This window comes from Poecilia reticulata, linkage group LG21 (genome assembly GCF_000633615.1).
Source record: "Poecilia reticulata strain Guanapo linkage group LG21, Guppy_female_1.0+MT, whole genome shotgun sequence".
NCBI classification, from domain to species: domain Eukaryota; kingdom Metazoa; phylum Chordata; class Actinopteri; order Cyprinodontiformes; family Poeciliidae; genus Poecilia; species Poecilia reticulata.
Window position 1 is genome coordinate 18,265,366 of NC_024351.1, and position 12,921 is coordinate 18,278,286.

At 39.7% G+C, this 12,921-nt stretch overlaps 2 protein-coding genes across 2 annotated transcripts; one reads left to right on the forward strand and one right to left on the reverse strand.

Moving 5' to 3' along the window:
* selenoi (selenoprotein I) lies at positions 1-11,055 on the reverse strand. Its single transcript, XM_008398255.2, has 10 exons — positions 10,850-11,055; positions 8,287-8,355; positions 6,956-7,064; positions 6,464-6,538; positions 4,096-4,358; positions 3,873-3,981; positions 3,740-3,788; positions 2,584-2,764; positions 2,320-2,499; positions 1-1,458 (listed from the first exon to the last, which is right to left on the reverse strand). Exons 1-10 carry the CDS (start codon positions 10,904-10,906, stop codon positions 1,393-1,395), a joined length of 1,158 nt encoding a protein of 385 aa, XP_008396477.1. The 5' UTR covers positions 10,907-11,055; the 3' UTR covers positions 1-1,392.
* A 257-nt stretch (positions 11,056-11,312) lies between these two features.
* ost4 (oligosaccharyltransferase complex subunit 4 (non-catalytic)) lies at positions 11,313-12,405 on the forward strand. The gene is made up of 3 exons (XM_008398254.1): positions 11,313-11,421; positions 12,023-12,160; positions 12,314-12,405. Exon 2 carries the CDS (start codon positions 12,024-12,026, stop codon positions 12,135-12,137), a length of 114 nt encoding a protein of 37 aa, XP_008396476.1. The 5' UTR covers positions 11,313-11,421; position 12,023; the 3' UTR covers positions 12,138-12,160; positions 12,314-12,405.
* Positions 12,406-12,921: the final 516 nt, after the last annotated feature.

A 12,921-nucleotide genomic window follows, 5' to 3' on the forward strand; every position in this document is an offset into this window, starting at 1 on the left:
TCGGTATTGGCCAGGGAAGCCCTGACTGGTGCATCTTCAGTTGTGAGAAATGTCCACCTCAACAAACTTAAACCTTGTTTTGTGAAAAAGTCGAACATAAAAACCCCGCCAACTTGGAGACAAAAAGACGTGTGGCGTTTAACATCCTGAAAAACAATGACAAAAATGACGCTAACCCTACGCCACATTGTAGAAAAAGAAATGAAAAGAAAACCCAAGACAACCAGCGGCGTTCATAGGTTTTGCGCTGTCCTGTGCGGAGGCTTGGTCCCTCAGAGTGAGTCCGCTCCGCTGGCGGTTTTTGGACGCACTCTTCATTCAAGCGCTGCGCAACATAACTACCGCAGAGAGAAGCGTTGGCAAAACGGATTAAAAAAAAATAAAATGAAATGAAAAAAATAAGAAGTAGAAGAACGAATCAGCGTGAAAACACGACACCTCAGAGGGAAGGGAGAGCTGGTACTCGAGTAAAAACTAAGAGGGTTAGTAGAGGTCAACCTGATTTGAGTCTCGCCCCAGTTAGTCAATAATTAGTTAGAAGGGAAATGTGTCCAATAGTTTACACTTTTTCAGGCTTCGTTACAAAAGTTTCACCCCAAACAATGTTTTTAGAATATATACAAGAAGTTATTAACGTTTACCACAGATGAGTCACCGGAAGATAAAAAAAAAAAAGAAGGGGGAATTGAGCAAACGTTTAAATTCTGGACAAAACTGGAGCTACTGTTTCCCAGTGTTCCCAGGTTTGATCGACAACACTCCTTCAGACATTCCTGTTCAGACATTTAAACTGAAAAGGCGTTTCTCCAGGGCATTACTATACATTCATAATACTATGTGGCTTCAGAGATTACCCTTATAATCTGTGTTTAGCTCACACATCCGTCTTTGCGAGCCGACCCAACGGAGCAAACTGTTAAAGGTCTTGACTCGGAAAACTAGCTTCAGTTTAATTATTGAGGTTTGGATGAAGAGATCCTGAATGCTCCGGATAATGACGGGGGGCCCCCCGGTAAAGTCTCGTGGCTTCTGCGGGCTCCCGTCCGACCTGACGGAAGCGCATTTCCGTAGGAAACAATAGCACCTCATTGGCTCGACAAAGACGGCCAATCACCAGTGACAAAAGCCAGAGGCCCCAGGGCCCAACCCCGTCGCCGTGACCAGACTCTGATCGGTTCGCTTTGGGAATGTGTGTTCGAGTGTGAATGTGTTTGTCGTGTGTTTGCATGTGTGTGTGTGTTAGAGAAGGGCCACTGTCCATTTCACTTGCAGCGTCCTTTTTGTGGAGGGGGGAGGGGCTCTGTTTCCGCGGTGAGGGTGAAGTGTCGTTAGGTGGAACAGAGGAGCAGCTTAGACCTCTGCCGCCGTCAGGCCGATTCGTTCCTCCTCCTGTCAGTCCCGGCTGGGCTTCTTCAGCGAGAAGGCAAAGATGCTAAAATGGTCGCTGAGCTGCTTCACCTGCCGATGACAACAACAAACGTCAAACTCCAAATTCAAAATATTGCAAAGCTGCAAACGCAGCTAAACCTTACCAAAGTTTTTGATCATGTTTCTAGTGGAAATATTAGAAATAAGACAAAACTAACTTACAAGTCACTTTTCAGCACTACATTGATGGAACAAATACTAGTTAATCTGCCAGTAGATCAGCACATTTTAACTTGGCCACCAGGCTTTACTTGTACCCCCACCAGGGTAAGCATTGCTTATTTAAATTTTTTTTTTTCAATGGTTCCATTTTTTAAGACTTTATAGTTGGTGTTCAGGTATCAATCTTTTAATAACACATAATTATCAAGTGATATTTTCAAATTTGCTGTCAACTTTAAACATTTTTAAACTCAAAACCATAACGGGCCGCTGAATGAATGACTGCCATGGCACCCCGAGCATCGGGCTTAGCAGGTTTTCTGGGGGAATCCATGACATGCAAAAAAAATCTTATTCCATTGGCAGATTATTTCACTTCCAAGTAGGAATTTTTCCATCAATATTATGGAATTATTGATTTAACACAAGCTCCTGTTTGGTCAAACGGACGAAGGCTTCAACAAATTTCAGCCGAACTAAGATGGAAATCTTGGATTTCAGCCATTTGCAAGTTAAGAATGTCTGTTCTTTATTCTTATGAGTCAGATGAATAAATCAATCCAACATAATTTAATTCAGAGCAAAAACATTGATCGGTCACTTCAAACCCGTTGCCAGACTTCTTCATCTCAACAATAAATAACAAAATGACGTTGCATTTTTATCTAATCCACTTTGATTCGACTCTAATCCCAGCACTTGTAATGCAGTTAGTGTGTGATTTCTTACCACTGATACGCCGTAGTGTATGTGTGTGAGGATGACCACCGCCGTCCATAAGTAAAGCAGCAGCGTCTCGTTGGTGAAGACCCCCGTGACGGCTCCGCCCACCACCACCGTCATCGGCAGCAGCAGCCAGGTCAGCGGCTCGCAGCGCGTGTTGCTCATCTGACACACGATCAGCTTACACTGGAAAACAGACACGCAAAATTATGATTAAACACAGAAATTTGATGGAAAAACCCCCCAAAAAAACGTACGCCTGGTACTCACTGTGACATTGGCGAACGCCGTCCCCACCATGAGGCAGTACATCCTGGGCTGCAGGTCCAGGATCTTGGACGGGGAGAAGATGACCCAGGCGGTGGACAAGACGAAGAGGAGGACGGGGGACAGGAAAGGCAGGAAGGCTTCGTACAGGCTGCTGTGCTTCAGAGTGTTGCTCCTGTAAGCCCTGAAACATCCGCAAGGCCGAGACGTCATCACGGTGTAGCAAGGCAACCGCAGAATTCAGAGGTTTCATTTGAGAGCAAGAAATAGCGAACGACTGGGAGACGGAAGATTTCGCTTCTTTTTTGTTTTTAACAAATCAAACCTGAAAAGTGTGGAGTGCATTTGGATTCAGCCTCCTGAGTCAACACTTTGCTGAACCACATTTTGATGCAATTACCACTGCAAGCCGTTAGGGGGCGGGTTTCTATCAGCTTTTGACAACTAGACACGGAAAGTTCTGACAATTCTTTGCAATTCCCAGTATTGCCACAGATTATTGTGTGGATTGAGGTCTAGACTTTGACTAGGCCAATCCAGCACATGACTGTGCTCTGGTATAAAGCATTCTGCTTTAGCTCTGGCTGTATATTTAAGGGTCTTTTCCAGTCTCTGACAGGTTTTTGTTCAGGACTGCATATATGTTGCATTCCAGTTATACTCTGAATTGGGAAATTCCGACTTCCCAGTTGGAAAAAAACAAATCAACTGGGAAACTAGGAGCAACTCTGACTAAGGTTGTGTTCAAAAGCTTCCTGATCCATTTTATTTATGGCTTTGGCTGTATGTGGTTTTTATGTCCCTTCTACCTACTCTTTTTGGTTATTGTGTTTTATTTTGCATATTTAAAATGTTTTCCTGCTCCAGTGCGAAGAGTTCTGCAGAAAATAAAAGTCTGATTCATCTTTAAGAAGGCAATCGTGCATTATTATGCCATTGTCAGCAAAATACTTGAAATTGGTCACAAAATAAAAATATTATCGTTTATCGCAATACTTTCTGGGACAATTCCAGCTAAATTTATCGAGACAGTCAATTACATGCTTCTTAGTGTTAATTACCTAAAAATCACAATAAAATGTGACGAAGTTCATGGTTGGAATGTGAGAAAGTGTGAAAAAGTTCAAGCAGCATGAATACTTTTGCATTAAATACTCACTTCAAGACGTTGTAGAGGCTCATGGGTAATGTCACAGTAAACGAGCAGCCTGGAAACCAGCAGAAGTTCGTGTTAAAAGCAGCCGGAGCAAAAACACAAACAAAACATTTTAAAGCGACCAATCAGAGCCCACCTATGATCATGAAGGTGAAGAGGTCCCTGTAGAGAAGGTTAAAGATCACTGGCTGGTACCAGGTCTCCACTCCCACCACAGCAGTCACCAAGTAAACAAGGGAGATTGTCTAGAAGGAGACGGGACAAAAAGAACAATAATCTTTTGTGACCCCAACATACTCCAACATAATCCATAATCACTATATATGTATGTGTGTGTGTGTGTGTGTGGGGGTCTTCACCACTTGGCTGACGTCATAGCCCCAGGGCAAAAACAAGATGCCCGTGTTGTATTTCTCCCAGTGGGACAGGATGAAGGAGAACAGCACCACCCACAGGATGAAGTAGAGCGTGACCACGCCCACGCCGCTCTCCCCGCGCCCGAATATGGAGTACACGGTGGACACGAAGAAGATGCACGCCCAGCTGTCCAGGCCGTGGTCGAACAGCTCCCCCAGTGGCGTCGAGGAGTTGGTGCGGCGAGCCTGTTTCCCGTCGACGCCGTCTGGTGAAAAAGGAAAAAGAAACGTTACGCGTTTACAGACGAATGATACAAACAAGGGGGCGCAGATGTGTGACACCTCGGATAAAGCTGCTGCCCATTCCAAATAAATTCAAATAAATTCTTTAGAGTTACACACCACACATTCCTACGTCCCACTGCTGCTGCAGCACATATGGACTTCCACCCAAGAGTCCCCTGGAAATGGGTTAATATGATTTATGGAGCAAACTTCAGAACAAAGAGGTGCTTATGGAGAAACAGTTTACTGGGTTTCCCTTTAACTTAACAGCCACATGATTATTAAGGCGGAATCTTTGGGAATTAAACTTGAGAAGTTGTGACTGAAGTCAAAAGGAGATTTGATTCATATTTTGCCAACTTGTTTCAAGTGTCATGTTTTGCAAAGCGGAATGGAAATAACACAAAGACGTTCCATGAATTAAATACACACATATATATATATATATATATATAAAAGAAAGTTGAATTTGTGGTGGATTTTCTATAACCCAAACATGCAACAGTCTCACACAATCTAAATAATACACAGACTGACACAGAAACTACATCCTTTTTTGCTGCCTTCGCAATTCATAATTTTGCATAGATATTTAATCAACCCTTAAATTAGAATCGAGTTAAAATGGTTGGCTTTGTGTCATTGACCCGTCTTTAAAAGATGCAGTATGCAACTTTTACAATTTTTTTTTTTTTTACATATTTTATTAAAACGGTCATCATGTTGTGACAGTGTAATATGAGAGATAATCTGTGAAAAAAATACATAAATAAATCAAATCGAGCTCCTCCATCACCTCCCTGTGGTCTTACTGCCATCTGAAAAATGCAAAAACAACCAATCAGATGCAGGAAGTCGGTCTTAGCATTGTTCAATGTGCTAATGGCAGAGAAACGACTTATCGTTACAAAAAACTGCTTATCTAACTTTATTGGTAGCCATGCTAACTAGCCTTAGCATTCATGGCAGGCTGTGTTGTTGTGTGCCAGCTGTAGAGAGCAAGCGCGTACACGATCTTGACTGACAGCGCAAAGACCCTCCAACTGGCTCTGATTGGTTGGTTTTGACTGAGCGGCGTATTGCAGATGACAATAGGAGCTCTGGGAAAAGATACACATTTTCTGTCTGACAGTTTTGACAAATACGTAAAAAAACATTTCTTAAATTTTTTGTAAATAAAAGTTTAAACAGTCCACAATTTCTTTCTTTGGTTAAAGTTGAAGTTAATTAAAAAATATTCCAGAAGCTGGTTTATCCAGGTCGAAACCCAGTTCTAACGTCTTTCACTGTCTGTGTACAATCTAGACGATCAAGATCTCACTGTCAACTGTGAAACAGCCCCACAGGATGCTAATCGCTGCCATGTCTGTTGGCTGTATTCTTGTATACTGTATTCTTAAATCTGAAAGCCTCACCTTAAATCTTTCACGTATTTGTATCTGATTGTGTCCAGATAAGTCAATCTGCATCTCATCTGGACATGAACATTTCATCCAGAAGGAGTTTAGCCTGTTGTAGGCAGATATTTGTGTTTGTATGTACATTTTTGACCCTGTGCGGATTAAATGAACCCAAAATAAAGTAAAACTTGTATGACTGAGTCTAGCTCTTAAAAAAAGACTGAAGCTGTATGTTTATACAGAAAAGCCAAAATAATGAGATTGACGCTCAAGAACAGTCAGTAAACCATCAGTAAAATGTTTTAAAAATATGTTTACAAAATTGTCAAAATATAATTTTACCAAAAAACTGACAAACTAATATCAATTTTTGAGTTTTTTCCAGGACTAGGAATTGCGATTCTCAACATGATCGATTTCTTTCTGCACCTCTGTTACCCAACTGCTGTGTGTTTCAAACTGACTGCTCTTCCTCATGTGACCCGTTTCCGTGCGCCTGCGTTACGTGTGACCCCTCGCTCTCGGCACTGCTGAGTGCCTCCTAGACTCCGAGTCAAAAATAATAAACTGACCACCATACAGATTTTTGAGAAACGCTCCCCACCTCTGATCTTCTCAGAAAGTCAGAGAGAGGAGGGGGGGAAAAAAAAAAAAAAACTCCAGAGGTCGGCGAGGTCAGAACTCACCGAGAGTGTAGGCTAAGAAGTTGAAGATCCCAGCAGCCACCCACACCCAGCTAGGCACATGCTGGTTTCCTGCAGCTGAGACATGAGTGACGTTAGCACACGACCCGAACACTTACAGTCAGAAACGCACAAAACATCTGGTTTCTACTTTTCTCATTCAGCATAAATCCATTTAAGATACAGTGAAATTTTTTTTTTTGAGGTCAAAGTGTCTGTGGGTAGATGACACACCAAAACACAGAATGTCAACACAGACTGTTAGCCTTTGTTTCTGCATTACAGATACGCACCAATGTGGCAACACTGATAACATTATCTGTGTGTGTGTGAAGGATTTAATAAGTTAAAAATTGTCCCGAGCAACACGCGTCGATCATGTTTCCATAAGTGACGCACTTTGGCCCCACATAAACAAAGACGGAGCTGCTCCTAGCGGCTACGGCTGTGTGTCACGGTAAAATACGCCCAGCGGGAACGAAGTGATGGACCTACAAGAGGCAGTGAAGTCGAAGTCGTAGAAGGCCAACATGAGGAAGTTCAGCACGAGGAACATGAAACCAGTGAATGTGATGAGGTTTGGAGCCAGCCATGTTGGTAAAAACTGTTGGGAGAGAGAGAGAGAAACACAGTTAATTGAGTTTGATCCATTAGAAATGAAGCACAAAAATGAAAAGAGAATGTAGAACACATTTCTGTGCATAGATGAAGCAAAGTACTTCAAAAAATTCTTGTAATCAGGTCAGATAGATTAATCTGAGTCACATTTTTTCCACGTTATTTCATTAAAACTCTTTATAAATATGTTGCCTGATTTTTTTTTTTCCACTACAATAAAGCTGGAAGTCCAAACTTTTTGACACGGGGGCCAAAAGATGTGAAGTTCCACAAAATGTTTTGTATTTTTCTTTTTAATCACGATTGCAAAATCTTTTAAAAATTATTTTTACCTCCAAAATAAACAAAAACAATATTTTAATATAACAAGCAAATCTGTCAGATTACCTTTCGAATGAATAACAATACTTTTCTTCAATTTGGATGATTTTGGGTCAGGAAAAATACTTTATTTTCTGCATTGTCGGCTGGATATGGAAAATGCCTCTACCTTACCATTTACGGGCGTTGATGTCACAAGGTGAAGCTTTTATTTTGTCGGTAAAAGGCGATGATTGGAAAGGTTTTTCAGTTTTTTCAAGAGCATGTAACAAAACTACTTTATGTAATACAATGAATCGCAATGTTTTGTGGAAACACAGCAAAGTCTGGTGAGACATTTTTCCAGAAACGCCACGCGCCAGAGAAGGTGTGACTAATTGCTGGTCGAAGACTTCCAACATGTTACTACAAATAGTGTGCTAATATAAAAGCATTTTAGGCTTTTCTTCTTGGTTTTACTGGGAATGAAATCCGTCCTAAACGCTCCGTCTGCCCCAGTCTCGGCTCTTTGGGTGCAGTTTTAGGTGCGTCGCCTCGGTAACTCGAGCCGGAAGCCTTATAGCTTTCACCCTGCTGCGCAATCAGCCGTCAGTCGACAACCTTTGGATCGTGTTTTGATATCACTTTATCAGATTTGCTTACTCATTATTATCGTTTTCGTAAAGATATGCAGCTCTAAATGGCATAAAATACGTGAGTAATGAAAGGGTTGTAAAGACAAAAAAAAAGAAAAGATTAATGTATTTTGCAAAGCAAATTAAAAATCTGTTTTTTTATTTTTTATTTTTAGTCAGGCATATTTTGGGACCCCCTATCAAAGTCTCCCGCTGTCGCCGACGGCTGGAAACTTCATTAATGATGGAGCGCTCCACAGGTCTCACTCTTACCTTCACTAAAAAGTTCCAGAAAGGATGCATAACGTAGACGGACAGGGGATTCGTGTCCACGGCGCTGTACTGCGAAAACAAGCAAAACAAACAAACAAACAAAAAAAATCCCGTCATTTTTTTTTAATTTACACCTAAAAGAATTCACACACATTTTCTAAGTCATTTAATTCCACGTGTTTCATGTTTACAGTCTCATCGAGTGAGTCTTGAGACCAAAACAAACCCGGCTCCAGTGTCTGTAACTTTATCTAGGTATGACAAACACGTGTAAGAGATCCAGTGTAGCCGGAGCCAGGGCCTGCTGTCAGGAGTACACGCTGTCCACGGCTCCTCACGTCACTATTTTGGTAAACTGGGGCCTTTTCCCGTGGATTTTTAATCTATCTTTCCAATCTGTATCCCTTAAAGGAGGAGCAGGATCTTCATTTCCACTTTATTTAAAATAAATATGTCACTGGAGCCACAGCTGTGTTTACCGTCAGTAGAGCAGCAAGAAAATGCAGCCACACCCCACTAATGCTTAACATAATGTTACTACAATACAGCTGTATCAGTGCTGTATTTTTCTTCTTCCTGTTAGTGAGAATTTCTACACTTTAATCCCACTGTAAGACTTTTCTAAGTCAGATCACACTTTGCACTCTTATCTCCAAAAGAGGAAGCAAACTGCACACTAACAGTGCACACACACACACACACACACACACACACACACACACACACACACACACACACACACACACACACACACACACACACACACGTGCGCGCGCACACACACACCTGTACGCCTTGGTAAATTATTTGAAAATCGATTCTCATTATAAACAAGACGTCTGAAGGAGCTAAAATATAAATGATTTCACAAGCAGAGGCTGCAATGTAGTGGCGGGTAGCAGAGGTTTTAAACCTCGTGGTTTAAAATAAAAACATTAAAATGTTCCCATCGTGTTGTTCTGCCTGTTGAAAGTCTTTATAAAAAGATGCAAGGAGGTGTGGAGTGACCCCCACCTGTTTCTGAATACTAGTGAGAAGCCGGCTACAAATGACTCTTGAATTACAGATCTAGTTTCTACACACACAAAAAAAAGAAAAATCAAGCCAATTTGTTTCTGTCATTAAAATATCCTATGTTTAATTTGTAAATGTAAGAAGGAGAAAATTAAAATTATTTATTTGTGTCCGTTTTTATTTAAAAGTCTAGTTTATGTGGGCCATGAGTGGATTCCACTCTACAATTCAAAGTCTGGACACGCCTCACTGAAGACCTTTTAGGTCCTTTTCAGACATTAAATATCTAAATTTAACATCAATTAAGACAAACAACTTAGACGGGCTAATTTATCCCTACTTGAGGTCTATGTGTTCAAACTAGAATAGTAATAATAATAATAATAATCCAGGAAACATTAAACGGACAGCGATAATCAATGTGTTGTTTTTTTTAAGACGCACTAGGAATATTGAGTCATTTTTCTTTTTTATATAGATGCACTGGGATGATATTATGTGTGTGTGTGTTTGTTTTTTTCTTATAAATTTCTGCAACTGTGTTGATTTTTACGCAAGTTTATAACAAAAAACTGAATGCCTACTTGGAACACAGTGATGTAGTAAGTGGAGTAAAGCAATGAAAAGACAATTACTAGCAAAACGCCTCTCATGACTAACAAGAAATACAAAAACACAACTCAGAAAATGAAAGTGAAGCTTGCAATGTAATTGTAGAAGGTAAAAACTATAAATATAGCTCATACTTTACATCAAATCATATTTTCTCTGCTTATTTTTTGAGACAAACTGCATAAATCAATAAATTTAGGACAAATTCATTTCTATTCCAAACTGGAAGTGAGAAATTTCCCGAACTGTGACATTTCTGCTTAGAAACTAACTAAACAGAAATATCACAACGACAAGCAAAGGAAATCGATTGTTTTTGATATTTTTCAATATATTAAGTTAAAACAAAATGTAAGACAGCCCCCGACTTTATGCTAGTGTACAATTCTCATCCCTCCCTCTGCTTCACTAGCGTATTATGACAGATATGCTACAACAATAAATACCAAATGAGCCTTCCATACAAACCAAGCCTCTCTGGAAACTTTGAAAAAAGCTTTTTGTCAAATCGGATAGAGAAAGAATGGCTAGCTATTAGCCTCTGCACCATTGTAAAGCAGGAGGCTGCATGCCACTACACTTCCGGTCAATATAAAAAGGATGTTTAATTAACAACATCCTTTTTATATTGGATGTATAAAAAGGATGTTTATACATCCAATATAAGGGTACGCCTTTATGCTCAATGGCGATAAAGGGTAAGCCACAAACAATAATTATAAGCAGTAGGGATATTCTATAAAATTATTAAATAAAAGTTAGAATTGACAACTAAACAATTTTTTTCTATCATGACACGAAATGTTTTTAATCAACATTTAGTTGATAAAAAGCTTTATCAAGGCGAAAGACCTGACTAACATCCGGCAAATGTGTAATTCCCCAGCATCAGCGAACAGGATCGTGACAGCTATCAGCCCAGCATTTTCTGTCTTACCTTATATCTGTCGAACCCCGCCAGCTGCTCCTTTGTGACATATTCGTAAAGAGCCATGGCGGTACAGTTTGGCTAGGTAGCTCTTCCTCTGGAGGTGCAAATCCTTCACGCTAGCTGCCGATTCGGAGTACCATCTAGCTTAGCCGCCGTCTTTCACGCCGGGTGAGGTGATGTCAAGTCGAACCACCAGAGCCACTCCTTCACCAACGAGCACTCCTAGCTCGTGGAGTTCAATACCGCCCCCTTCAGATCTGGATGATAGGTTTTTAAAAACGGCAAGAAAAGTGAATAAAATGTGTTTCTTGAATAATACGTATCAGATACGTCATATTTATAGTAATAAAAAATATATATGTGAAAACAAAAGATAAAAAAATTCTGAGACAAGGTTTTCAAATTTGTTCATTTGTGTCGAAAGTGCGATCGAAAACATGAATTTCTATAGCACTGGTGAAATAAATGTGACGTGGCTTTAGGTTACATCCCCGGAAGAAGGCAGATTTATTTGCGTATGCCGAGAGGAGCTGGAGTGTCACTTGTGATAAAAAAAGAAACCTCATTTAAAGAATAAGGTAACGACTACAGTGGATACATTTAATTTCATATTGATTATACTTGTTTGCACCTACGTTTCTTCATTCAATTAGTTGCACTACTTAGCCTACAAGCTAAGCTAACGTTAGCGCTGACATTTCTATCTTTAAATGATTGAAGCTAATTTGATCATTAAAATATGTTCTATTTAAAAATATTCTTTAAATTAAGTTGCGTTTTAGGATGCAGATGTGTTTTGCATATATTTTGGATGCAGCACCAAAGCTTCACCAACTAAAAGCATGTCGTGCTACAAAATGTTAAGCTTCTAACAAATGATCATATCTGTTGGTCGCATGAATAGAACCGGTTAGCTAAAACGGTACCATCACAGCAATGTAATTTATTATAAGATATAACCATCACAATCTATCGCTGCAAAACCGTACCCATATTTTTCTTTAAGCAATTTTAACCCCTTTTAACTGTTCACTTATGTAACCGCATGACATATGTATATGTGGTTAAACAATGTTTTTTTTAAAAATAAATGTACATACATTACAAAGTGAAGTAATGCAGCGATCAAACCTGCGCTAAATCCATGACATGAGCTGACTTGCCGTTTCTTTTCTCCAGGATGGTGACTGACGTCCAGCTGGCCATCTTTGCCAACATGCTTGGCGTGTCATTATTCCTGCTGGTTGTGCTCTACCATTATGTTGCTGTGAATAACCCCAAGAAGCAGGAGTAGGTTTCACTACAATGACCTGGGAAGTGAGTGTATTTCTATTTAACTTTTTTTTGGGTGTAAGACACACTTTCATTATGGTGTCAACTGATTTAACTGTTTTTTTTTATTGCATTCCATAAAGTGGGAAGAGTGCAATGAAATCTCTTAATAACGCACATTGTTTTTCTTCTTCTCAGGTCAGGTAGTTGGAGTCATAATCTTCCCCTGTAGAAGATGAAGTTCTGTTGCACCATGCCTTTTTATTTCTATTAAAAATGTTTGAATTCAATTAGTCATGGTCCGTCTTTTTCCACGCCTCCTTTCTTAAATATTCAGCTTTATTTCAAATAGTTAAATCACTCAACCTCATATGAATGAGGGCCACCAGAGGGGAAAATTAACAGAAATATCAGGGCTAAAATATGAAACCATGTTGAACTTTAAGTGATTTGATTATACATGGAAAATAAAATTCTTTAAAAAGTTAAAGCGGATATAGCTATTAATTTGGCAGCTATGACTGATTCTAGGAACTTAAAGAGTACTATATGTTTAGAGATCCTTACATATACAGATGTTTGAGTGTAATCTTATAAAATTCAAAAAGTAAAATTAGTGTAGATTTATTACACTAATTCCACTCAACTTTCCATTAGTTTATGCATGCTGCACTGCATATAGCTAGCCAGATTCTGAAGCAATAGCCTGTTGTGGCTTTGCTGCTACATGATTTTTTTCAGGACAAAAACAAAAATCTGAAGTTTTCCCCATTCTTCATGACTAACACTTTGTATTAAAATTTCTC